The sequence below is a fragment of the Anomalospiza imberbis genome, chromosome 2 (genome assembly GCF_031753505.1).
Source record: "Anomalospiza imberbis isolate Cuckoo-Finch-1a 21T00152 chromosome 2, ASM3175350v1, whole genome shotgun sequence".
In the NCBI taxonomy this organism is placed as follows: Eukaryota; Metazoa; Chordata; class Aves; order Passeriformes; family Viduidae; genus Anomalospiza; species Anomalospiza imberbis.
The window spans coordinates 66,849,073-66,875,687 of NC_089682.1; the positions used below are offsets into that span (position 1 = coordinate 66,849,073).

At 36.9% G+C, this 26,615-nt stretch overlaps 2 protein-coding genes across 8 annotated transcripts in view; one reads left to right on the top strand and one right to left on the bottom strand.

Annotated features, from left to right (window-relative positions):
- Positions 1-2,569, top strand: part of SMCO4 (single-pass membrane protein with coiled-coil domains 4) — a 29,027-nt gene extending 26,458 nt beyond the window's left edge. For all 4 annotated transcript variants that reach the window (XM_068181517.1, XM_068181516.1, XM_068181518.1 and 1 more), the window contains exon 2: positions 1,485-2,569. In XM_068181517.1, coding sequence (XP_068037618.1) covers positions 1,616-1,795 — 180 coding nt within the window. In that variant the 5' untranslated portion in view covers positions 1,485-1,615 and the 3' untranslated portion in view covers positions 1,796-2,569. The remainder of the gene's footprint in view (positions 1-1,484) is intronic.
- A 6,167-nt stretch (positions 2,570-8,736) lies between these two features.
- The window catches only part of DEUP1 (deuterosome assembly protein 1), a 40,824-nt gene continuing 22,945 nt past the window's right edge, over positions 8,737-26,615 (bottom strand). For all 4 annotated transcript variants that reach the window (XM_068181514.1, XM_068181511.1, XM_068181513.1 and 1 more), the window contains 5 exons: positions 25,891-26,088; positions 24,667-24,753; positions 21,963-22,162; positions 15,427-15,727; positions 8,737-9,306 (listed from right to left, as the gene is read on the bottom strand). In XM_068181514.1, the coding sequence (XP_068037615.1) occupies positions 9,136-9,306; positions 15,427-15,727; positions 21,963-22,162; positions 24,667-24,753; positions 25,891-26,088 (957 nt within the window). In that variant the 3' untranslated portion in view covers positions 8,737-9,135. The remainder of the gene's footprint in view (positions 9,307-15,426; positions 15,728-21,962; positions 22,163-24,666; positions 24,754-25,890; positions 26,089-26,615) is intronic.

The window sequence follows — 26,615 nt, forward strand, 5'->3', positions numbered from 1 at the left end:
AGATTCACAGCAGGCTGGTTGTTACCTGTGAGAAAGGATGAAAAGTCCTTTGTAGTTGCACATAACCTCTAGGTGAGGATTCTTGTTTTCTGAGTGTTTTTAGTTCTGTTTTGCTTTTGTGATCAGGCTGACGAATGAGATTGAGTGGTAACAGCAAAAGAAAGCATCTCACTCTCAGTGAAACCTCTTCTTGGATTTCAAAAAAGTAGTCATAAGACAACTTGTAGCATCAACCACAGATGACACATCAAGAAGAAGTCATGTCTGGGGTGAACAGAGCTTTGCACCTTTACTTGTTGATATATGCTCCTCACCTACAGCAGCACATTAAAGTCATCTTTGCATTTTGATATTAAGAAGAGGGAAAGAAAAGAGGAAGTTGCGGTAACCCACTAATTTCTACATACATTTTATTCTGAGTATATTAGTGATGGAAAAACCTGAGTACACAATTTATTTCAATTCAACTCAGTATTTGATACCTGTAATTATTGCCCTCCAAATCTCTGTTTATTTACATGTGGCCTGTGTCCAGGTGTTGTGCCATGGCAGAACTGGGGGATGTGGTGGAGAAGAATGTAGCCAATGGCTGGCATCCACCTTCGCTGAGCAGTCAGAAAATTGCACAGCTCCAGGCATTTCAGGGGCAAAAAAACTTTGGGTATGGAAATACTAAGCCCCTACTAACTCTCATTTCAGAGAGGCTTTCATACGGTGCTGTGTTTTTGTTAATCTCACTTTGTAGATACTTCTATATTTAAAATTTGTTTAGGAGATGCTTTAGAGCAACTACTTTCTACTTTATTGATGACTGCTTGTCTACATCAGTGGTCTGTTAGCACACTTGTTATCACTTGGGCTTCTTTTCAATTGTCAATGTCAGCTGCAATAAGAGTGACAGCACTGAGTCATGTTATGATTTAGACTTTGCTGTGTGGCAGCAGAACCAGAAGTATAAAATTAAGCAGCTCTTTCTCCCCATTTCTTCCTGTTGGACTACCCTTTATGGCAATAAATACCTGTTGTGGACAATAAATGCTTGTGTCAGGGTGTGTGCTTGCCCCTCCTTGTTCTGCAAGTTTGTGGGAGCCACAGCCCCTGAGCTGGCACCCTCCTCTCTGCCTCCTCCAAGGGCAGCTGGAACCCTGTGTTCATGCAAGACTAATTCAGATTATTGTCATTAAGTCTTAAGCTGTGTTACCTTGTTTGTCTTAGAGGATAAAATGTATGGTGCTGGGCTTTGTTTCTGGCTTAACAGAGTACAATACAAGTTCAGGGTTCTTGGACTGATACACACCATGATGAACTGCTCTGGTTTTTATGGGTGTTGTGTTGATGAGCTGAACTCCATGATTCTGTTTCCTTGAAAGAAGCTGCATTGGTGTCCATTGGATGAAAGATTTACCAAGTGGAGCTGCAAATGTTTTTAATGACTGGAATATGTGTAGATCTTGCTCAAAATAATTGTTTTCTTTCTTTTGCAGTTTCTTGCACAGCCAACCACTCCACAGAAAAAGAATTCTTCAGCCTCTTGTTTCAAAAGACCTTGGACAATCTTCTGCTGTTCCACTCCCTTTGGTCCCACATTTCAGCAAAAAAAGATCCAAAGAGGAGGATGAGGCAGCTTAGAGGAAAACCCAAAAAAGAGACCTCCAAAGATAAAAAGGAGAGAAAACAGGCAATGCAAGAGGCCCGGCAACAGATCACCACCGTGGTGCTTCCCACACTGGCTGTCGTAGTACTGCTGATTGTTGTGTTTGTTTATGTAGCGACTCGTCCCAATACAACTGAATGATGCAGCTTTTCAGACTCTCCAGCTTTGGGATATTAATTTTACCAAGGGCCAAAAGGAACTGTCTGCCACTCTTTTAGTACTTTGCAAAGGATCTTGCTGGTATTTTCAGTCTTTCTCTTGGCTAGAGTCCCACAGATTCTCTTTAGGAATGTAACATAAAACGTATTAGTGAATGTGCCAGTACGTTTTATGGTCCAGTTATGTGCCTTTCAGACTTTTAAAAACGGTGTTTTTCGTAAAGCTGTTTGAAGCTCTATATTGTAAAAGGGAATCATGTTCTGCTATAAATTTGTAAAAAATCAGCTTTCAGCTTTTATCACTGTTACAGATAATGTTGCTCCCATGAGCTCTTGTATGTCTATTTCAGAACTTCCAAAGAAGTACATTTCTTCTTTGTACTTAATGTCATATGAAGTGCTTTGATTCAGAAAGGATATATTTATTTTTTGAATAAAAGAAGTCTTACTTGGAATCTTCAAATTATTTTGCAAAAAAAAAAAGTGACATTGTGAGAGCCTACATTGTGTAATAATTTTTTCATCAACCACTATATAGTGAAAAAAAGAATTTCTTTTTGGTGTGAGATGCCAACATGCAAAGTGAATACTTCAGAACCTGCTGGATGGAATCTTACAGAATTTAGACAGGGAGATTCTGCCAGGTTATGGTGAAGTAAATAATAACAAACTACATAAACACAGATAGTTGCTTATCTCAATGTTCAATATTTGAAACTGTGTAAGTGGCAATAAAAAAGTGATTTTGCATACAAAACCTTGATTGTTTCTTTTATTAAGAATGGAGAATGTAACAGTGTAACTTTGGTCCCCATCCCCTCATTGGAAGGAACCTGTGATCACAGGTTGGGCAGTTTAATTCCATGGAATTAAGCTACAAATTCTCATCAAAATGCCTCAATGACCCTGTATTCTACTACAGCCCTTTCTTATTCAAGTATTTTAAGGCACTCAATAGGCATTAACCTTCAGAAGATTTTGGGGAAGGAGATTGAGAGCTCCTCACTGCTGCTTAAATGCAGGCTAAACAAGGAAGAACATGATGCTCTGGTGCACTGGTGCATGGCAGGAAATATTTCTGTGCTGAAAGTTAAAGACCCCTTGAGTCTTTCCCTCATGTGCAGTCTTTTGGCTAAGGCATAGTCCCAGTGAAGTCAGCAGGACTCTTCACTTGAGGTGCCAGTGAAAGAGGGGGCTGTGTTTCCTGCATCATCCCCATGTACTGCTCCTGTGCAGAATACTGCTGCCACCCAAAGTTGCTTTACAAAAAAAGAAACCACTTCAGGTGAGCAAATGCAGGTCCTTGCAGTGTACTTTGCCCTAAGGCCCATATTCCCACAGTAGGGTGAGCCTATGGCTGGCTATAAACCGGTTCCACTGGGAACAATGCAGATACCTGATGGTGCAAGGGTGGCCGTGGCTCCTGACACGGTGCTACTGCTGTTGGGAGTGTCTAGAATAAAACTGGCTCTGAAGACCAAGTTTTTTTTTTGAAATACAAAGTTTACTAAAACCTAAAAGAAGGAGTTTGGATGAACTGTGAGGTTGTTCCCCCCTGCAGCTTGCATCATAGTTGGGCTATCTGCACAACGAGCTGCACAGACAGCATGGCCAGTGTGGTCTGACTGCAAGAGCCTTTACCTGCAGAGCGGCCAGCGGGAAGTCTGCTGGCAAACCCCTGTGCTCAGCGGGCCGTGTGCTGGCACTGAAATTATCTGTGCTTTGCACCGCTTCCTTCAGCTGGGGAGCTCTCAAATGATGAATCTGTAACGGTAATTGCTTAGTCTGTCATCTCCCAGCTGTTTCTGTTCTCCTAGGCACCAAATCCTTGTCATATTTTTATTTTATCCTCAGTCAGGGATGGCTGCAGTGGAGCTCTGGTAGTTTGCACCTTTTTCAACTGTGCTGTTCAGCTTGAATAAAATTTGTGCCTGAGCAAGTGACCAAAAGTGTGTGCAATTTAAATATGCATGTCCTGCAGAGTACTTGGTGTCTTGGGTGTCTAGAATAGAAGTGCAGTTTTTGATAACCTCTTGCACAGATTCCTCCTCATCATCCTCTTCCAAAGATTCTTAACCAGGGATTTCTGACCCTTCTTGTTCTGTAATACTTTGTCATGGCTCTAATGAAGTTCCTGTGACTTCCCCATCTCTGATTAGTAGCTTATTTCAGTTCCTTCTACCTGCAGTTTTTTTATGAGCCCAGACAATGATTTTATAATTCAGAGAGCCTTCCCCAAAATTGTTCAGAGTCCTTATGTGGTTTTGCCCCACCTTCATTTTCTGCAAGAGTTGAGTCTGTGACATATGAGCAATGAACTGATGAACTGGCTGATAACAACTAAATAGGTAAAACGTCAGTTGGGCCAGATAACATTTATGATTACTCCTCTAGTGAGATGTTACATTTCTGCTGCTTTTTCTTACGCCCTTCCTTTATCTCTTGCCATCTGTAAATTCTTCAGGTCACAATAATAATATTTTCAGAGACAAATGTCCGTTAATATGAACCTATAGCTAATTAAAGATGTGTATTTAAATTCTCTGAAATGTGCAATTTTACTGAGTGCTAATTGAGAGGAAAATAGTGTTACACTTTCTGAATGGTTCCTTAAGTAGTTCCTTATGTAGAAGCTCGAGCTGATTTCACAGTTCAAAAAAACCCAGTATTTTTTTCTCTAGTAAACAATAAAGTTGGATTCTGACATTTTCTACCAAATTCCCTTTTACTAGTATTGAATATGAGAATGTGGATTTGGAAAAAAGGTATGATGCCTCTGCAGACAGAAACTGTCAAAAATCACTGAGTAATAATGGGGAAATAAATAAATGGTGGTTGCCCAAATGTCAACTTGTGTGAGCTTCTCAGCTGAAGGTGTAACAGTGCCTCTGTTTTTTTAACTGTATGTATTGCTCCAACTGTCAGTTGCCTTCAAAAATGTCTTAGAAATAGGGTTTCAAACCTTTTCCCAGCATACAGTAGCTTGTGGGCAAAATTGAATGATTTATTACAAGCATTTTCCAGAAAACTCATGCTGAGATACTTCTTCAGCAGTGTCTTATGAATTCCAAGAGTGCTCATTATCAGGTGAAGTCATTAAAAACCTGCCATTGCCTTCTGATAAATCAAGTTATAGAAGCAGTTTTTTAAACCTGATTTTTCAAAGCATAGATCAAATCTGAGTCAAATACTTAAACACCAAAGTTTGAATGGAATTTTATAAATATCTGCGAAGTGCTAAGAAAACAAAGCGATTGTGTCAAATATTCTTGCAGTGGGTAAAATGCCCAGCTGCCTTACACATGGCCCCAGCTCCCCACAGCCAGGTGAGAGAAGCCAGTGGCACTTGCAGTGGTCTGAAGGAATAACTACATGTATTTTAAGAGCTCAGAGAGATTGGCTCCTGGTCTCATGTTTCAATCCCTCTACAAGAAAATATTTACTTACTCACTGATGTTCAGTTTAAATGCACACACCAGAGAGGATTCACTTTTCTTTTTTCAGAAAGTTTACATTCAGTGCCCAGATGGATCATGTACAGCTTTGAACACTCCTGTAGCTGTGGAAGAGGTGAAAGAAACAGATTGATCTGTTGGTTTAGGAAGGGACGCAGGAATGCAGCATATCACAGTCTAGAGGCATTGCTCAATCCACTAGCAGAAACTTAAACGCAATACATAAAATTACAGCCTATTTATGGATTTGAGGGTGTCCATGTGATTAAAGAGTAACTCCAACACAGTGAACTTTGAGATCTGATTCCCACAGCGAGGGAGAAAACACACAGTTCCCACATTGGTTTACCCAACTCCAATGAACTCTGCTTAACCTAGCATTTTCTCAGCAGAAGCTGTGTGTGAGAAAACTCAGATTTTCCTAGCGCAAGGCAGTTTGTGTGTAAAATCTAGTGGATAGCTATTTTGAATGGAATTAAACGGGAGAAAAAATGATAGTAAATGATGTAATTGGCTGTTGTAGGTTGTAAAGCCAGAGGGGAATGATACAAGCTAAGGACCTTCTCCCCAGTGCACTCTGCCAGCTGTTGAGTCTGTGGGAGATGCAGGAGCAGAGGGCAGCAGGAGTGAGAGGAGTAGATCACATACCTGAGCTGGCTGTGTAATCCAGGCTTTGATGGCCGTCAGGACAGACCGTAGATGTGCAGTCACCTGGCTCATGCATTCAGCAGTCTCTGTTGACGGCTTCCTTCTCATTCCTCCTGGTGGTATTTAGTTGAGTTTGGAATCATTAAGTGCTGGTAAGCTTGATTCTGTGCGCTGTTTCTGCGCTGTTAAACCAGGAATTAGAACCAGTTCCACTACAACAAAGCCAGAACAGTGACACTGGGGGGGTTAGGCACTTCCTGTACTGTCTGATCACAATACAGATTTATTGGCCATTGTTTAAGTCTACCCATTAGGAAAGGAAGAGAGCCGTGCCTGTGATTGTTTGTTCGTTTTTGGGTTCATTTGGCACTGTGTTTTGCTGCTGCAGTTTGCATTCCTCTCCACACTGGCTCAGAGTACCCACTGTCTGACACTCTTCCATTCTTATACTCCTAAATTTCCCATACATGAGAGAGTAAGAAATGGAAGAAAATGTGCTGCATATCCAACTTTCATGTGAGCCACTTTTAAATGGCTCTTTAGTATTCAGTAACTGCTGTTTCAGCCTCCTCAGAGAAAGTTTTTGGAAGTGAATTGGACAGCAATGCTCTGGCAGCTCTTATGCCACCAACTATTTCAAAATTACATCTTGATGAAACATGTTGGCAACTGCATGCATTTGACCTCTGTTTTTCCTTCAGCCAAAAAAAAAAAAAAAAAAAAGCTGGTGGCAGCCTGAACCATTGTTCTTTGTATTTAAAACAAGTCTTTCAACTGGGAGCCAAAAAATTGCTTTTCAGTACAGCTTTGAAAAATCATCAAAGTCCAGCAGCTTATAAAAATTTTCCATTGCCTTGCTATTCACAAAGTAGAATAGAAATTTTCTGTATTTTTGGGGCAATTTGCAGCTCCTGAAGATTGCACCTTGTCTTGTCAAATGAGCCTAATGATTAATACTTTTTTTTTTTCATTTTTATTGGTGCTTTGAGGAATTTACAGCCTTGGACCCTTCTGATTATTCTTTTTTTAACAATATACATCCATGTCCAACCCCTGTCCATAAATGAGTAATTTCTCAGTCTTTATTATTTCTGCTGTCCATCATTAAAAAGTTTTTTTGGCATAACATCAGGTTAACATCAGGAAGATGTATCTTCCTTCAGAAACCTCTCACCTGCTCAGTTGAGTTTCTGCCTTTTAATGTAACTAAAGTATTCAAACCGGTGGTTTCTATACTATGGCAGCGATGGTCTCATTTAAATTGGGGATTGTCAGATAAACAACTTTTGCTGTTTGGTTGAGAAAGAGAAGGACAGACTTTCTGGTTAGTAGGTGTTAAAAATGGCACCTTGATCCATTGTGTCTCAGCACATTTGTGGCACAATGCTCTCTGAGCAGGCAATAACAGGAACAAGTAGGCTGTTCAGATACAGGTACTTCACAGTTTTCAGTGCTTCTCACAGGCAGTTTATTACATGGCATTGCACAAAAGCCAGGCTGATACTAACTGTGGTATTTTATCAGCCAAAATTAGTAGCTTGCCCAGATCTTAAAAAGCTTTAGGAAAAAAAAAAATTCGTACCCATTTTTGATGATTTCATTCACTCATTCTGCATCATCTCACAGATCCAGCCTTGAGTGGTGTCCTCATGCCTGAACTGGAGGCAGACATATACATTTCTTTGAAGATCTGGAGCAGACTGTCATCTTGTATGTTTGAATCTGAGAGTGACAAAAGACTCTGGCTAACTGGCTATTTATTTTGCTCTTCTGAAAGGCAGTATTTTGCTGTCTTTTTGCTTATACCGATCTTTCCCAGCTTAAAATTTAGCTTTATTTTCAGAGGTTTCTGAATTTCTTCATTAATTCTTTTAAAACTGCATCTCCCCCTAAGCTAAGGGTACGTATATATTTAGTTTGTTCAGATGTCCTTCTGTCATCTTTTTATTCAGTCCTTGTTCCTCCAGCTGAGTCTAGTAATTTTCCTGAATTTTCCAGTAAAAGGTTCTTTGATGTCCTCATCTTCATTGCTCATTTTACTGCAAGCTGAGCCAAAGTGGTATTTAAAATCTTGGTATTTTGTGTAAGTATGATGTAGTGTATTTTGTCTTAGTGGAAATATAGAATCGAAAAACAATTTACATTTTAGCCATGGTCCTGAATATTAATGAGACTTCTTTTACTCACAAACTGGAGCAGTTTGACAGCCTGGTATTATTTTTATCCAGATTTTCCCAGGAAGTTGGCAACAGTATATGGTGGAAAGCAGTTCTTCAGTATCTCATTCACTGAAATGGGTGGTTCATCAACAGTGTCTATAATTTCTGTTTCGCTTGCACAGCAATAGAATTCAGTGTGAATTGCAAATAAAAGGAATCTCAATATTATGCAGATTTTCAGCACATGTAGTTGAATTAACTCTGCTTGGTTATATAATATTTTCCTATGATGTAGGAAAATGTGAAGAATTTAGGCCCTTACCTAAGACTGATCACATGTTGTCTGAAGTTGAAGTTTTTCCTCACTGCTCCAATACAATTAAACAATGAGCCAACATGGTAAGAAAACTTCAATCCAAAACAGGTGCTTTTGAACACAGGTTTTAAAAATTGTAAAGTCTTAATGTAAAGTGCCTGAGATCAGGTTCTGCCCCTGGTAAAGTCTATCGGTCTGGTAAAAGGGGAAATATGTGTGGTTTCAAAACATGTGCTTGGTCTTTTAATGTTCTTCTCACAGAGCAGCATTTCCAGAGGCCCAGGGGCTATTTCCACAGCCAAGAATCACCAGAGCATAGATACGCTTTTTGTGCCAGAAGCTGAGACATGGTTAAAGACCTTTATTATTTTTCTGTACAATCTAGAGAATTTGTCTTGGTTGATTCTGATTTCAAGGGAATAATTCCACTTATTGGCCCTTTGTACATTACAGAATTTTAAGTATCTTAATTTACAGTGCTGCAACAGGGTCTCTGCTGCACACAATTTAACTGCGCGAAACCTACCTGTAAATTTTAGAATATGTTCAGAGTTTATTTTGTCATATAGTTAAGTTACAATATACTTAAATCTGTAGGAGAATGATGATTTTCTTGAAAACTTGGTGTTACAAATACATGCTATTGGCAATGTGCCTAAATACATTAAGCAGCTAGTTACAGATTTTAGTTCTAACAAACTCATGGGTGATTACTTGGTTTGCTTTTCTTAATTGTGTGACTGGCTTAAGTATGCCTGCTTTGCTGCATCCTGGCATATTTTTTTAGAGTATTTTCAGAATATCTTTGCAGCTCTTCAAGGTGTGAATTTAAACGTTCTTCAAATTCTCTTGCATGTTTCTCTTCCTCTTGAAGGAACTTTTCTGTTGTTGCAAGGAAGGACATCTCAGGGGGAGACTGAGCAATGAATAGAAAATCATGGTTAGGAAAAACCAACAAGTGCTACAACGTGTTTGTATTATCAAATTCTAGATGTGAAAAACATCCTGACCTACAGCAGCTAATAACACTATAATGCTTTACACCTCTTCAAGAAAGCACCATTTTTAAAGGCATACATTTTTAAAGGCATCCATGTGCCTAAATGACATGAACTGAACATTGTGCTTGATTATCTCTGATATTCATAGCATTAGGATGTAGCTTGGCCATTAAAAATTTCAATATCCCACTAGACAGAATTAAGCTGCTGCAGAACCTCCAAAATCTATCATCTACAGGTTATGTTAGTTATTTGTATAATGTAGACCAGGGCAGAGAACAATAATCTTTTTTGGAATGACAGAGTATAACTATGTTGGATACTGCTGATTGTCTCCTGTAATTTTAGCTCTCTGCTTCTGTGGTATGACGCTTTCTGAGGAAAGGAAGAAAACGTGTGATCATTTCAGGACTATTAATCCAAGCCCTGACATTCTAGCAGATGTACTAAATTTTTGTTCACTGCAAGTAATTGACTGAAAAATCTTCTCTTCTTTTCATGAGCATTTAGTAGACTCAGACACAAACCATACCAATAATCAGCCTTTAGATGGTTGTCATGGGATGCAGAGCTGTATAAAGCAAACAACATGTGTGAATCTTTGCTGGAACAAGGTCTAAATTTTTAAGCACCAATTTTTGTTAATTTTCTTGCTAATACCTAAGATGCATTCATTGGAATATCTTTATCAAAAGAAATATGAAATATTTTTTCTTTTACTAATGAAACTATGCCTGTTTAAATACATTCAACACTTTTTTTGTAGAGATAAATGCAATTTTATTGCATGAATTTTTAAGATTTGGCTGAGGAAAAAAACTTAGTATAGGAGCTTTAATATTAAAAGAGAGGTAACCTATTTTTATATTGTCATATATTGGGAAAAATGATTGACATCTTTAATCTTAGTTAAACCATATCTTAAATAGTTTTAGTTACTGATTAAGTTATTAGTCTAGAATTTCAGTGTTTTTTTCTAGAATTTAAAAATGTTTGAAGTTTATGTGTTAGCACATCAAATAGGAATTCAAATATTCAGATGGTCTGTGGAAAAGTCCAGTTATATTACATCCACAAATTTTTACTCCAGGCTCCACTCTATCAGAATGGGTATTCCCTATTTCCACAGCAACTAGAGACAGATTTGGACTTTGTTTTCAACTTCATTGAAAACTGCTCTTTAGCAGCTTTTAAGGCTAAAAGACACTAATTAGAAAAATGCTCTAAAGCACCAATCCATTCAAACTCTTTGCAGCAGACTCTGAGATGAAATTTAGAGACTTCCTATAGAAAACCTCTTTTCTTTTCAAAGTACAGAAGTGAGTGATAGCTGGAAATAAATTCTGAGTTTAATACCATCCTTCTTGAGTGAGAGAGGCTTCCTGATGTATAGGGCTCCTAAAATGAAAGTCACAGAAAAAGCAGACTCTTCCTTTTCTCAATCCGTCTAAAAGAATGTTTTTAAATGATGGGCAAGATAAAGTGACTTAATTTGACATGTATGAATAAGAAACCTAAAGATATTGGATCACTTTTTGCCATAACACTCCTCTCTCAATCCTTGTACTAGCAAGAAAAAGAATGCTAATTCTCTAAAGTTTAAGAAAATGGAGGGACATCACCTGCCTTTGATTTTCTTCATAAACACGTGCATGATTTCCCATTCACAAGTTATCATTGTTCCCATATGAAGAGTTTTTCCTGACATTGTGAATGCCATGGCTACATGCCATTTATTCCTTCATGGCCTAGGTCACAAATACATCTCCTTGTGTTGTCAAGATTCAGTGACGGAATTGTTAGTACTATTTTAAATTATTTGAAGAAGGCTTTTGTATTATGAAGAATACATTGGATTTGGAGGCTTTAAAGAATCACTATGTGTCTCCCTTACTAAATACCAGCTATGAAATCACTGATTCAATGCTGAGCAAATAAAACACTTTCAGTGAGAAGCATGTGAAACTGGGAAAATCTGAATTTGAAATACAAATTTAATAGGTGTCATCACCTAGAGAAAAATGCCATGTTAGACTTTTCCTTATGGACTGCAGATTTACAGAGGTGCCAGTCTCAGAAACTTCACATCAAGTTAGAAAAAATCCTTAGATATTCAGGAGAACAATACTAAGAATTACTGGCTTCTCACTGGAAAAAGACTGGCCTCACAATCGAGCTGTCTTCCCGAACTGTTAATGTCCTTTGCTTGAACTGGCACTTTGATGTGTTTCTTTTTGAAATACACTGTAAACTCTGAATGAGACATTTCTGAATTTCCTCAGAGTTGAGAGAAGAATGTTTATCACTTAGAATAAGCAGGTCATGGCTCCCCACAGCTCCTTACCCGAGGGTCAGACATCACAGACTATGATTTTAGATAGGTCCCTAATGCATTGTTTTTCATGCACTTTGAGAGAAGGTTTTATCTAAGCAAGTCTAAAAGGCAACATTCCTTGTTAGCAGCATTTTGCGTTCCAAGCCTCTGGTCTGTTCTTTCATTATGTTCTTTATTGTCTTTACTTTTGGCCTCTGAGGAAGAAAAACCACAAAGAAAGTGCTTTAATCCATGTCCCAGATGAGATTCATGGTTCTTGGTTTTGAATTTCTTTTTCTCAGATATTACTGCTTTTATGTCTTTTGGTTTTCTAACTGCAACTGGATAGGGATGGGTACATCATAAGCTTTCCATCTAACTTGTTTGGGTAATAAGGCAAGGAAGACTCTATTTTTTTTTTTTCTGCAGTGCCAGCTGATCTCATATTTCTTTGGTGTATACCAGTAATGAGAAACACCTTTCTGCCTCATCATTTGCTGGAAATGAAGGAGTGCATCTGACAGAGATGCGTATTTCTATAGATGACATATGTGCTAAGTATGTCTTCTCCTTAAATAAGAACTACCCAAATTGGTTAAGAATTCATTCTGGATTGCTCAGGAGGAGCCCTTCAGGAAGCTAGCTCTCTCAAACAGAGAGAGAGAGACTGCCTAATTAATTGGAACTGCCTAATTAATTTGCCTAGAGGGCATCTCTTACTTGCCCCATGAGTTGTTCTAGCATTCTTGGATGCACCTTCAGCAGGGCATCAAGAAAGCTTTAACGCGTGGGATATTTTAACATTTCCTGGTCAAATCATGAGCGGTCAAACCCCAGTGTTAGAGTCTTCTCATGTTTAGCTGCTTCTACTTTCCAGGAAAGATTTTGTAATACCAAGAGTAGTCTGGCTGGCTGGCTAATTAGTCTTAGTGGTCTGGCTAATTTTAGTCTCAGAGTGACTAAATTTGGGATGTTTTGGGAGCAGTTTCCTCTAACACTACACTGCAATACATCTTAGGCAGCAGGTGCTGTCTTAAATATGCTTCTGCTCATAGATGAAAATTAAATTTGAGATGCCTAAATTGCTGAGTGACATAGGAAGATTTTTAGAGGGCCTACGTAGCTAGGTAATAGTAATACCTAAGAGCGAGAGGCATGGACTATAGCATGCCTCAGGGTAATATCAAGACTGTCAAAATAATTCCTAACGATGTCCTGTGGTAGAATTTCCACAACTTCCCACTGCAATCTATTTATTAACTAAGTTCCTATACTAATGTTAGAACATTTCCTAATGCCTAATTTAAATTTTAATTATTACAGCTTAAGTCTTGTATTTCCAAGCCTTAAAGCCAGAACAAACAACTGTCTATCATCAGAATAGAAACATGAGAAACTATTTATGACTGAAAGATCAACCAATCGTTTTCTGAAGTTGTTCATTTCAGAAAGAGAGCACAGCCTAAGTACTGTTTAAAAGAAAAAGTATTTTGCTCGATTTGGAAACCCTTGAAACAAGAATTTTTGGGGTATGGGAATTTCCAGTGAATCCCAGCTGAGCTTTTTATTTTATTATAAGGCAAGAATTACTCTTTCTATACATGCCACCTCTAAGTAAGAATGTAAAAAGGCAGAGGTTGCAGTGGAACATTTACCAATCTTTGTCTGAGGAGTCTTTACCAGGAAGAGAGATATAAGTCACTGTCTAAAGCCCTACAGACTATTTTCTCTCTTCCCTCAATACCAAGAGTTAATTTGGTAGGTATCAGAACATCACCTGGAAATTTGATGTTTTCAATTTGTACTACAAATATTCTTTAGAAAATTAGAGCCTTATAGGATTTTCTGAAGTTTTGGATATACTGGAGATTTCACACGGGTCTTGTCCCTGTATTCTATACCCCTGAAGACCTCAGAACTCTGTCAAAAAACTCCAGTTTAACATATTGTGTATTTTCCCCCCTCTTTCTCCTCAATGGAACAGCTTTGCATTTGAACACAGAACTCTGGAGTAACAGACTGTTGAATGATTTCTGCACTAAAGCTGTAGTATCCAATGTCAGCCTGAGTGATGATTTCATTTCAGTGGTCTGAACTTGTACCTGCTTCAATGCCACTGTTTTGGACCTAGACTCTGCATGAGAAATATCTCTTGCTTAATAGTTTTGTTATGTGTTTGCCCACACACCAGCTGGAAAGTCTTGGCATTGACGCTGGCCTGAGTGCCAGCTGGGAAATAGTTTCCCTGCAGCTTGCAGAAGTGTCTTAGAAGGGACATTTTTCCCAGGCTGTCTGGAAACAGAAGCTTTGTGATTTGGTGTCTCTGTCTGACACTTCTGACAGAAGAGAGAAGAATTGGTGTTTATCAGACTTATCTGGAAAAGTCCAAATAACTCTTTTCATGATTAGCAGTTTAAAGAGGAAAACTCTCAAGCCATAAGAAACCAAAACCTGTTTACTTAAAGTTCCTGTGAAACATAAGAATATAAAAATGGAAGGGAGGTCAAACACCTGGGACTACAGGGTTCTCACTGTTCTCAGTCTACTGGGACAAAGATGATGGGACCAGTCAGTGAAGGGCTGCACTGCAACCCCTGCTTCCCAAGCACACCATCATTATGGTTCCTCCTATCAACAGTGAGATTCTGGACTACGGAGATAGCTCTGCAGCAGCCACGTCTCTGATAGGAAAGGCTGTGCATTTGTTTCTGAAGTGGACAGCAGAACCAGGGTACAACAACCATAGGTACAATTGCCTGTCAATCCCCCCAGTAAATGCTGAAGTCTTCCCTCTACTCTCTCTATAGGTTCAGCCAGAGCCCTGAAGCTGAGAATCTCCTGGTTACAAAGATCCATGTATCACAGCTGGACAAAGGGAGGCCTGTAGTTCATTCCTCACTTATATTCTTAGTTTCACTGCTACTGATGGTATGGTTTCATGGTTTGAGATCAGGAAAGTGCTAATTGTCAAGTGCAAAACAATAGTGGCCTGTAGTGGAGTCCTAAGGAAGAAGAGAAGATACTAAGGGAGAGGATAAATCTCAAATTTAAAGGGAGGTCTAAAGCCAAATAATTATGGAAAGATTTTCTTAAGTTGTCTTAGGCAAAGTGGGATTTGTCCCAGTTGTCATGGAGGGTAATAGTCTCCATACTATGAAGACAGAAAGAAAGAATGCTGTCCTATTACTCTTTCACTTCAAGAAAAGTAAGAATCACAGCACTTATAATTTCTGTTTCTTTTCAAATACAATAGCTAACATATGGAAAATAGTTGCTATGATTTTTCTGATTTCATCCATCAATCAAAGAGATGTAGAGCAAATAGGAACTTGATTTGTCTAACAGCATTTAAGGCAGTAAGTTTGCAGGCATTATGGAAATACACTTGAAGCAGAGTGCTCTTATATAGGCAATATGAAGCAAAGTGCCCCAATATAGAAGCCAATAAAATGTAGAAATCTTTCTCACAGTCACATAATGGCAGGTAATTATCACCACTGTTATTAGAACAGAGGTATGGCTCAGTAGGGGATGTTTAATCTCCAGAAAAACAGCAAAACAGCATTTCTGTTAGAATAAGGTATTTCCATTTTTGCTGGGCTGGCACTGTATAAATAATAATGACAACAAGAGTGATCTAATTTTTGGCTCCTCCAAGGCTACATTTGGTCCACAGATGGATTTTTGAGAATATATGTGTTATAGGAAAATAGTTACTTACCGATAATTTAATTTCTTCCACACTGTAAGCAGGGCTCTGAAAGCTGCCTGTTCTGCCCACTGCAGGAAATGGCCCAGGAAGGCCCAAAGGACACCCCACTGGTGGTAATGGAGATTTATAATCGATTTTCTTTGCATGGCCTCTGTGAAGTGGATGAGAAGATAAAGTGCTATCACTTTTTGAACCAGCGATATTGCCTTGGCCATACAAAGCAGGACTGCAGTTTCTGTGGTATCCACCAGCAGTGAGCATAGCAGTCTGTTGACATTCCACTTCCCATGAATCTTTATTGTGGAAGGATCTAAAATAAAAAAAATCTACATATGAAACCAAGTTAAAACTCTTAAACTATCACAGCAAAGCCAAGGATTTTTCATTTTACTTGTTTACATAGTTTCGATTATTTAGCTGTTCAAAACTGCTTCATGCATGAAGTTATGGGCATAAGATTCAGCATTACCATTGCAGCAATTTAGCAATTTCCACCTAGGTTACTGTAAGACCCTCACTGTGCTTTCTCTGCCTGTTTCAGCTGTGAATGAAACCACCCTAATTTAAACCCTTTCCCTGGAGCTTAGCTTGAGGAACCTTGCCTTGGTTGGTATAATGTGGCAGAACAAACTAAAACACAAACTCACTTCAGGTATTGAAGATGCCAATACTCCTTAAGTGTTTGTTACTTATCCTTTGCTAATGGCCACCATTCCCTTTTCCAGTGGAAAAAGCTATGCAAGCATTCTTTGGCCATGTCTAGGAACCGGAGTAAATTCGGCCACACAAATAGAGAAAATATGAAAATGTGAGAGGAGAGAAAAAAACCTATTATTAGTGGTTGAATAATTAGTCATTTTTGATCTAATAGTATCTTAAACAGCTATGTTCAAGTGGCTAGAATTTAGAAAAAATACTTAAACAAAAAATAGTACAGGAATCTTTGATTCTGCATTTTTATTGCAATGATAGTTTTGCCACTGATTTAATGGTAACACTTTTGAGATTAATATTAAAAAAATATTAGCTTTTTAAAAGAAACTTTCTAAAAAAATTGTACAACAACATGCTTTTGTAACAATAAATGAAATATTCAAGCTTAAAAAATAATTTTTAAGCACATTATTATTATTTTACAAAACTCTTGTATCTCAGTGGTCAGAATTGATGTGCAAGTACATATTTCTAATAATTTGTATTTCTGAAAGCAAAAGCTATTAGGGTTAATAGCACCTCAAAAAAAAAAAAAAGGCATTTTTTCTGCTATTCCCAAAATAGTTAACTGAACGATTCTGATACTGTATTAATAAAAGCAGACAATTTTGAAACTCGCTTGTCCAGATGTTTTTGAAATTACACTAATTTGCAATTGCATCCTTCCTTGTATTATATACCAATACATGCAAAAAAACTTATTTCAGATTCTATTAATTTTATGTTACAGTATTTGTAGCTGAGATAAAAATTTCCATTGTATTGAGGTCTGTGCTTATGATGAAATTTTAATCTTGGGAGGTAACTACTAAAACATGATAGCAGTTTGAACAGATTCTATCATTGCAAATATCCTAAAACACTCTAGTAATTTGAAATGCAGCTATAAAAGCTTTTTAAGAGCATGCTCTTTGCCACTAAAATATAATTTAATAAATATTCAAGAGTATGCAGTGCTACTCAGTACTATTTTTTTTTAATAAAAAGAACTTGCCAAGTGCAGGGAAAAGACAGTGTTTTCTGCAGAAAGATCACACCATCATTTTCTAATCTTAATTTAAATATTTGGTGTTGGGAGAGAGTGGCTGCGGAGCCTTGATGCACCTGCTTTTACATAAGCCCTTCTGCTGGTTTTCACAGAGACAGAGTTATTTTCCTCACAGTAGTTTGAATGGGGCTGTGTTTTGGACTTGTGCTGGAAACAGTGTTGGTAACACAGGGATGTTTTAGTCATTGCTGAGAAGAGCTTACACAGAACCAAGGCCTCTTCTGCTCCTCAGCTCACCCCACCAGAGAGGAGGCTGGGGGTGCACAAGGAGTCAGGAGGGGACACAGCTGGGGCAGCTGATCACAGCTGACTACAGGGATATTCCAGACCATATGGGAGCATGCTCAGCAATAAAAAGCTGGGGGAAGGTTGCCTGGGCATCACATGACAGGTGGTGAGCAATTGCACTGTTATGACTGAGCATCACTTGTTTCATATATTCTAATTATAGAGTTATTATTGTTGTTGTTATTGCTATTATTAGTACTACCACCTTCCCCTTCTGTCCTATTAAACTGTATCTCAACACTTAAATGTTACGTTTTTTTAATTCCAATTCTTTCCTTGTGAGTGGGGGAGTGAGCAAGCGACTGTGTGCTGTTTACCTGCCAGGTTAAACCACAACAGCCCTAAAACAGGAAACTGAGTGTTCAGTACATGGACTGTGCAGAACAACTCAGAGAACTAATGAAGAACATTTTTTTTTTCTGATTTTAAAAGAAGCTGTGATTAAGATAATCTGAATGCTATGGCAAAGTAAATTATAAGCATGATGCTGTATTATTATTTGTTACTATAATTTTATTTTTACTCCAATAATAATATTATTATTATACATGCTAACATAAAACTCTCAGACTATTCACCAAACCTTCCAGTTTTCTAAATCACCTAAAATGTTCCCCCTTATGGACACAGAGTTTCCCCCTTTCTTTCATGTTTTTCTTTACATAAATATACTCTGCTCTTTGGGCACAGGAAAATACCTTTTTCTTTTTTTTACTCTAAAATCCATTCCATCTATGGTTTGGATGAAGGGCATCATGAAAAAAATCCTGCCACAACTGAAGATAGATGGCATGAATAATAAAATCACAGTTTATTTTCGTTTTTTTAATCCTGTGTTCTGACCTTTTTGGAAGCAATTTTCTCTCTAAACCCATAGTAAAGTCTATGTGATCTGTGTTCTTTTTTTCCCGGAACTGTTTCTTTATGTATTTAATAAAAATTATTACTGTTGTGTTATAATTCCTCTAAGAACAGAATTTTCAGACTTGAGTGCCTACTTGACTTGGGTTATGGTAGCCTTTAGATAATAAAAACAGATACTGCACCTCCTCTCCCAAAAAAAAAGTAAAATTAATTTAAAATGGACTAATGTTTTAAAAGTTACTCCCATTCTCCCATTCCTAGTGTAATCCATAGGATTGCTGGGGCTGCTTGGTATTTTGGAAAAACATGAAACCTACATTGAGGTGCTTTGATAGGGATACTGAGCCTTTACTTTGGATGGTGTCCACAGTTGTGGTTTAAACTTCTACCAGCTCATGTGCAAAATAATATCTAAGAACATAGATCTACTTTAAATGCAATCTGCAAATTTGTGAAAAGCTGTCCATTTGTTAACACTGCCAATGCAAATACACTATTACTGCAGCTGAACAACTAATGCTTCTGGTGGGATTAGTCATAGAGTATTTAACATGTACACATGCCACACAAATAATATCACTGTTGACATGGTGACACAGGGGACAAGTAGTGAAAGAACAGTGTTCTCACAAAGGGAATTTAAACAGGACCTACTTTTCCTGACTCACACATAAAATCTGCCTGGTCTCTGTGCAGTCAGTGACTTCAGTGATGCCAAAACCCCAAATTCCTTACTCAGCTTTGCTGGTTGACATAACCAGTCTTGAGAAAGAAAACTACAGCTCTTTAATGACCAGAATGTCTTCAAGAATTTGTGCTGTTGCTTTTACCTGGCAAGTGTAACGGCTAGCTTAATTTTAAAGTGGATAAAAAGCCTTTTCCTGAAGAATTGTTTTTACTGCTTCCACTTTATCTATTGCAATAACTGATACAGTGGTGTGACTAAGAGTAGTTTGATCTCCAAAAACCTCCTTAACACAGACACTCAGTGCAAACACACATCCATTAAGTGATCCCCAGCTACCTTAGCAGGCATTAAATCTTAGAATTTACCCTTCACTTTCCCCACATGATGCAAGTGCACTTTGGCTTGATCAGTTACCTATTTTGTGCATATTTTTGAGGAAAATAAATAGCTTTTTATTTCAAAACTCACGGGCATATTTTAAATTTGGAAGAAACAAACTGAACAGATCACCTTCATCAGAGAGTCCTCTTTGAAAATGCCCAAATTTAAATCACCTGCATATGGTCAAGGTCTAAGTAAAGGATTGAAATCTTGAGAGTGGGGAAAGCTTGTGTAAATGGTAATTAGAAGTAAGATAATTACACAAGAAAACAGTAATTAAGGTGATTATAGGTAGAATGTGGGCACAGTCCTTTTTTAGCAAAAAGATGCTATTTCGGCGTATCTTACTTTCTAATATTTAGAAATTTGCTGCATACTGAAAGAAGGAAGAAATCATTCTGCTTTTTGGATAGCCAGTATAACTTCCTGCAATTTCCTGTGTTTTCTCTAGAGGTCTCCTCTCTAAGACATGAGGGTGCCTGTGCCCAGGATTCCAGTACCGACTGAGAGACACAACTGAAACATATTGTAGATTATACACCCGTCCCTTGCACAAATACCATGCTTTCTAATTTTTTGCCATATAAAAGAAGTCTTTTGTGCCCCTTCTCCAGTGCCATAATTACCATGGAAACAGAACTGCAAATTAAACCAGAAATAACAGGGTTTACACTCAGAATAAAATAAATATACCCAAGATTTTAACTTAACCAAGACCAATTTCCTAGTTTATCTTCATACATCTGATGCTTGAAAATTTAATTTTAGTTTTCTGGAAAAATCCTGAGGTAGTTTCCTGCTTGGGAACAGAGAACTGATAGTACAGAGAGGGCCCAATCATAAAAACATTGGCTAGGTGATGAGCATACACAGTACATGTCAAATTTGCACGTTTTAAAATCTGTGTATTTATTTATCTGAATAGCTTTACATTTAGGAATTCTAATGAATGATTTAGATCCTGAAATCTAGGCTCAATATATCTGTTTCATCATATTAACTACAATAATAAGAAATTTATATTGTATTCAGTAGTCAGGCTGAGATTTCTGTTGTGAGAAAGGTCAACTCTCACAGGTGTCTCTTTCACAGTTTTGATTGATCTTCCAACAGCTATGAAATCACAATCCTGTGAATTACATGCATAATTCTATTGTATCAAATATTTATGTTCTCATAAATTAAATTGCACAGTCTCTTATGTACAGCAAGTGTAAATCCTGAGAAAATGGGAAAAAATCTTACTTTTTTCTCACTTTAGAGGAGTTGAAGCATGAGCAAAAATGGCAATGACCAATTTTGTGAAGTTATGAGACCAACTGGTGCAGAATAATCTGTATCTCGGTTTACAAGTATTTGTTTCAGCAACATCTTCAACATAACTTCAAACTTCATAAGAAATCAGCCATACCTGCTACTTCCAAAAATAGGTGTATGTGTGTGTATACATATATATATTAATGCATTATGCATATGCATATATATATAAATACATATAACTATTTATTTTTATATACACACGAACGCTATCTCCAACACAAAACAACATTTTTTAAAAATAAATTTTTGGCAAAATGGAGCTACATTTAGCTCCATTTATGGATGCCTCTCTATTCTGCAGAAAGAGAATAATTTTAAATTTTGCCAAAACCTAAATGTATGAGTTTGAAATCTTAACATGTTCAATTTTGTATCCAACTATTTTAACTTTACTTCACAAAATTATTTTATGTTAATGCTATCATGTCAGTTCTTTATTACAAATAATCAACATATTTAACTTCCTATTAATTTTATTTTCCTGTACTGTGAAATACGGTTCCGCAGGGTGTTTATTTCCTTTTTTTTTAATTGCAATGCCATGATTATGATATGTTTGAAGGTAATTCAATGGCTCACTGAATACAGGGAAATAAGAAGAAAGTAATCACTAAAATGATTTCTATGAGTCTGAATATTCTCAAGTCTAATTATTTTTCCCTAACAAGGAGTTTATTGTAGTAATGACTTACTCAGGCCATATGAAATTTTGTTTCTGTTAAAAATCAGGTCACCCAAGAACACTGAAACCAGACAAGGCATTAAAATACATTTAATGAAACTTCCAACAAATGAAACTGGAGGACACAAAGCTTTTCAGCAGGGCCTATGGTTCAAACTGCTTATTAAGAAAACCTCCCATTGAGAAGTTTACCTCTCAAGCTGATTTTTCTAGCCTTTCTTGGTCTTGTTTTTATTTGGTAATAAAAATACAGTCTGCTCTATCTTGCAAAACCTGGAACTAAGAATAGCTTGAGTGGCACATTAAAAGTTTTTAAAGTGTCATGTGCTAAATACTAAAACAGATATTAAACATTTCTGGGACTTCATTTATTGCTAATTTCCATTAGCTATCCTATCCAGAAAAATGTAGGAAGTCCTTACAAATATACTAATTAGGTCTGATATTTATATTGGTGGGAGTTCTGAATGAACAGAAACAGCAAAAAACTTGACAGTTTGGCCCTGTCACACCTTCCAAAACACATGAAGTTTCAAAAATGTGTACAATCTAAATATTACCTCTCTTCCTTTTCTTGCATCTTTGAATGGGCTTGGTAGCTGTGCTCTGTTTCCCTATATGTATCCATGCGACCCAGTATCGATGTTTCTGTGTCATTTTGTGGTTTAACAAGGCTATTTTGTAGTCTTAAATTCTCATGTTTCATTTTGTGAAGAGAAGCTGTGAAATTTCCATGTTCTTTGTTACATAAATCTATACACTGTGAAAGGAGATAATACCATCATTAAGAAGCTATTTTTTCCAGAGTAAATGGGTATATTTTTAACAAGCAAACAAAAAACAATGTTCTGTGCTAAAGAAAAGACCTAGCTACCATATATAATCATGCAACATTTAGAGCAAACCAAGAGAATTGCCTCCAGAAAAAAAAAATCACAGTAGATAAATGGAAAAGAAGGGATAACAGCCTCTATAACACAATAAAACAAATTAAAATTTCTCAGCAAACATGCATGCAAAATATTAATGTTGTAAATTTATTGCTTGCTTTGTAAAACTGATGACATAAAAGCAACCATAACAGCTATTGCTGCGGACTGTATTGCTCCCTCCAGTAACAATTCCTCCAAAAATAACAAGCAAAATGATAGGAGTTCATTACTACACTAGATACAGAGTATGTGTACAGGCACAGTTTAATATGTGTGTTGAGACAGTCACCTTCAGTTTCAGAAGCAGTGAGTAAAGCCACATCAGCACAGTGCTCCTTGTCCCTGTCACTAAACCCTGTTTCTCAGCTGGGTTAGCCCACATGGTGTGCAAGGCAAAATACTGAAAGTGCAAGCCGCAGGTGCACTGTGATCAGGGGCTAAAGACCCCCATCCACTAGGATATCAAGAAGGGAAGATGGAAATCAGCTCTAGAAGATGTCTAGCCAGGATACTCTGCTCCTTTTTTAGTCCTATCACTTAATCCATGAAGCCTATGCTGCACACCTGAGCCAGCTATTTTGGAACTATCTCTCTGCAGAGAACTGCACTGCATTGTGTAATATATTTGCAATAACAGTATACTGTCATCACCAGGAAATTCTCAAAAGGTTAATCAGATTACACACAAAAGTCTAAAACCCCTTGCATTTCATTAAGTTGTGCTTTCATATATTCCTAGATTTACCTCATTCTCTTGGAACTCAGTAACTCATTACAGATTTGGTTCTCAGTACACTGCTGGCACAACTGTGCTCCTGCATTTGAAAGCTTCTCTATTCCTTGCACTGATTTGATGCCATCTCTTCCCATGAACCTTGCCTTCCTCAGTTTTAGGATGAATTTATGAGCCAAGATGGCATGGAAATGGCAGAAGGTATAATAAAATTTAATATCTTGTGCAACTATGGGGGAGCAGGGGCTCAGCTGTGTCTCACAAGTGGGAGGAGTGGCAGAATGAGCACTAAGTCATCCTACCACTAATAGCTGTAGAATCAGCAGTAAATTATAATGGTATGAACTCCAAAACTGAGCTGGACCAGCTACATTGCTTTTGGTATCTAAACCCCAAAAGTAACCTTGCCTGATGATGCATAACACCATACTGACTTAGGTTAGCACTGGTCTCAGAGGTCTGTGTAGTGCTCCACTGTACAGCATGAATATGTCTATAAAAATCTCTCCAATGCCTGGAATCTTAATATCAAATATATCATAATCTCTAATGTTTAGATCCTCACAATACATTAGTAAAGCAGCAAAGAATTTTTAAGTCCACAAATCTACTGAAACATGTATTGACCTTGGTGTATGTAGTAACTGGATTTTACTGTTAAAATATAACAAACATGTGATGTCTCCAAGGTCCTTTCTCAGACAGCTCTTCTCAATCTTCAAGAAAAGTGTCATTGCAGAGAAGAGTTAGACATGCATACAAACATCCATCTATGCTTCCACAATAATGTATCATATATACACACACAGATACCCAGAATAGTGTGTATGTATGTGCAGGTAAGACATCACTGATGGACATCCATGCTGTTTTAAGGGTGTGGATAAATGTAACATTCTTTTATGACAATTAACAAGCTACAAATCCCCCCAAAATGTATTTACATCAGTATTTCCAAACAACATTCCAGTGGGATTTTTTTTAGTGATACAGTAACTGCAGATGTTCTGTAAGCAGGGGATGTTTTGAAGCTTTTTGTGGAAAACAGCATATATACAATTTATTATACCTTCATAAACCATAGTTCTCGATAATCTTATGGCACACTTTTTATCAATTAAATTTTAAAGCTCCGCTGTTTGGAGAGATATAAATACTAAACTCTGAAAATAAGCTGGGTGGGAGCAAAATGTGTCAGATTTTTACACTGCTACTTAAATACCTTGTGAACAAAGGGGTAAGATATTAAAAAAAGGGACATATTTTTGTCTGTGAGAATGATGACTGTTTAAACTTAAATAAGTGATAACACTTACAAAAAAATAAGCTCCCGGAAATTGTTTCATGTCTAGACAGTTACTGAAAAATTTAACTTGTAGTTTAATACAATTAAGGTAACAATTACTCTTAGCTATACTCATCTTCAGGCTGTGTGTGAATACCACTCGGTTGTGATTATGTTGCACACCTTATTTTTATTTACTTAATTAATGAAAGCCAGGAATCTCTATATCTGCCATAATCTTAATCTACATTTAGTATAAATATAAGCAACTATTCTTGCATACTATGCATACTTCATAGGTTAGAAAAAATTACCGTGCAACTTTCATACTCCTGGCTTTCCACCATTTCTTTTAGATGTCTGTTTTCAGATTTGATAACTTGGTAATGGAATTCCAACAACTAGAAAAAGATTAAGTTCTTAGTTAAATACAAGGATATTACTCTCAATTTACTTCTTAAATACAACAACAATATGTGGCAAGCACATTTCACTTCTCTCTGTACACCTTCATAAAAATCCTTAGAGAGAGAGAGAAATGTGCTTGCCACAACAATACTTGTTAATTTACTTGTTAAATACAAGAATATTATTCTCAACTGGAATAACACTGAGTATAGATATATTTAAGCTTAATTTTACAAAATATACATTAGTAACTACAGAACCTACTATAATATTTTTAAATATAGCAGTACCAATGTAGGAAGAAGTATCAAGCCACCTATAAAATATATACAAATACAATACCTCTGGATTTATTTACCTTTTTGAAAGTAATGACTTAGGAAAACAAGAAGTTCACATGCAGTTACTACATAGAAAGAGGGACAGATTTTACAGGCCACTGAAACTGGGTGAAATCCTATTCATGATGTCTAGAAATGATATCCATTATTTTAGTGATATGGAAATACCTGGTACAGAGCACCACACAGCAGGAGGTATCTCTCATTTTCCCCAAACACTAAGTTTACTATTGTCAAAAGTAAAGTATTACTTCAAACACAGTTTTCCACATGTAGTGACCGTCTCATAAAACACAGATACTCAGAAACCTCTAAATATGATGGTTCTTTTGTTTTACAAACTAAGTAATGAAGATGACAATTTTTTTTTAAACAAAAAATTGCCATCAAAATCCCCACTGGTATCTTACAGTTTCCAGCTATAAAATTACTTGAATTTTCTACGCAGATTTGTAACATTCTTCAAAATTTTTAGAAAACACTGAAAAATTAGAAACTTAAAGCATATGTAATAACCACAAACTGGAAGTTTTCAAGATCTTTTGCATGTTAAAATGCTGACATGATGTGATGGTCAGAATGAATTTCTATTTAGATGTACAGTTGACATTTACTGGTGATTTCTTGTTCCAGTATCAATTTGGCTGCTTTTGTAATACTTCATAGATATTACAGCACCACTGATAAAAACTACAGCAAGAAACAAGATGTCTTGTTTTCCACAGATAATGAATGTCATTATCAATAGTGGAGCAAAATGATGTGGGCTGCTTTTGCCTACTTGCATACCTGCTGTTTTGTTAACAATTTGTGTTTTGTCTCTAACTCCATTTTTAACTGTCTTTCCAGAAGACTAGCTTTCTCCATGATAGTTGCTATAGTGATCTCTTTCTGATGAAGCTCCTCTGTCAGGTCAGAGATTTCTGTCTTCATTCTTTCCTGCTCAGAGCAATGGGACTGCTTCTCTTGATAAACATGGCTTCTTATCTGCAGCAAATACATTTCAAAAAGAAAAAATGCTGTGGAGTAAATATGATTGCATCACTTGCTACTTATCAGTGACTTTTTCTGCCGTTGCTTCCAAGACACCAACTCTTCTAACTGAACCAGAGATTCTGAAACTGTAAAATAAAATGTCTTTGGAAGTCAGTGCAAAAATCTTTGTTTATTTTTACATCTTTTTTTCACTTCTTTTGTATTTTCATTTGTCTATTTAATATTAGAAATGAACAAAGTACAATATGCTTCAATTAACCTTTTAAAATATGATAATAAAATCATGTATAGAATTAGAATTCATGGCAAAGAATATCCAAGGAAATATCCATTCAATAAATTTAAGTATGATTTATTTATACTGCATTAAAGTTAGATTAAAAAAAAGTTGGATGAAGCTTAAATTAACTTAGGAGCAATAAAATAAATCAATCTAGAGGCTCTTTAATAAGAAAATATGTTAGAAATAAAGGGTAGATATGGAAAATAGTTTTATGAGAATTTTTCCTGCCATTACC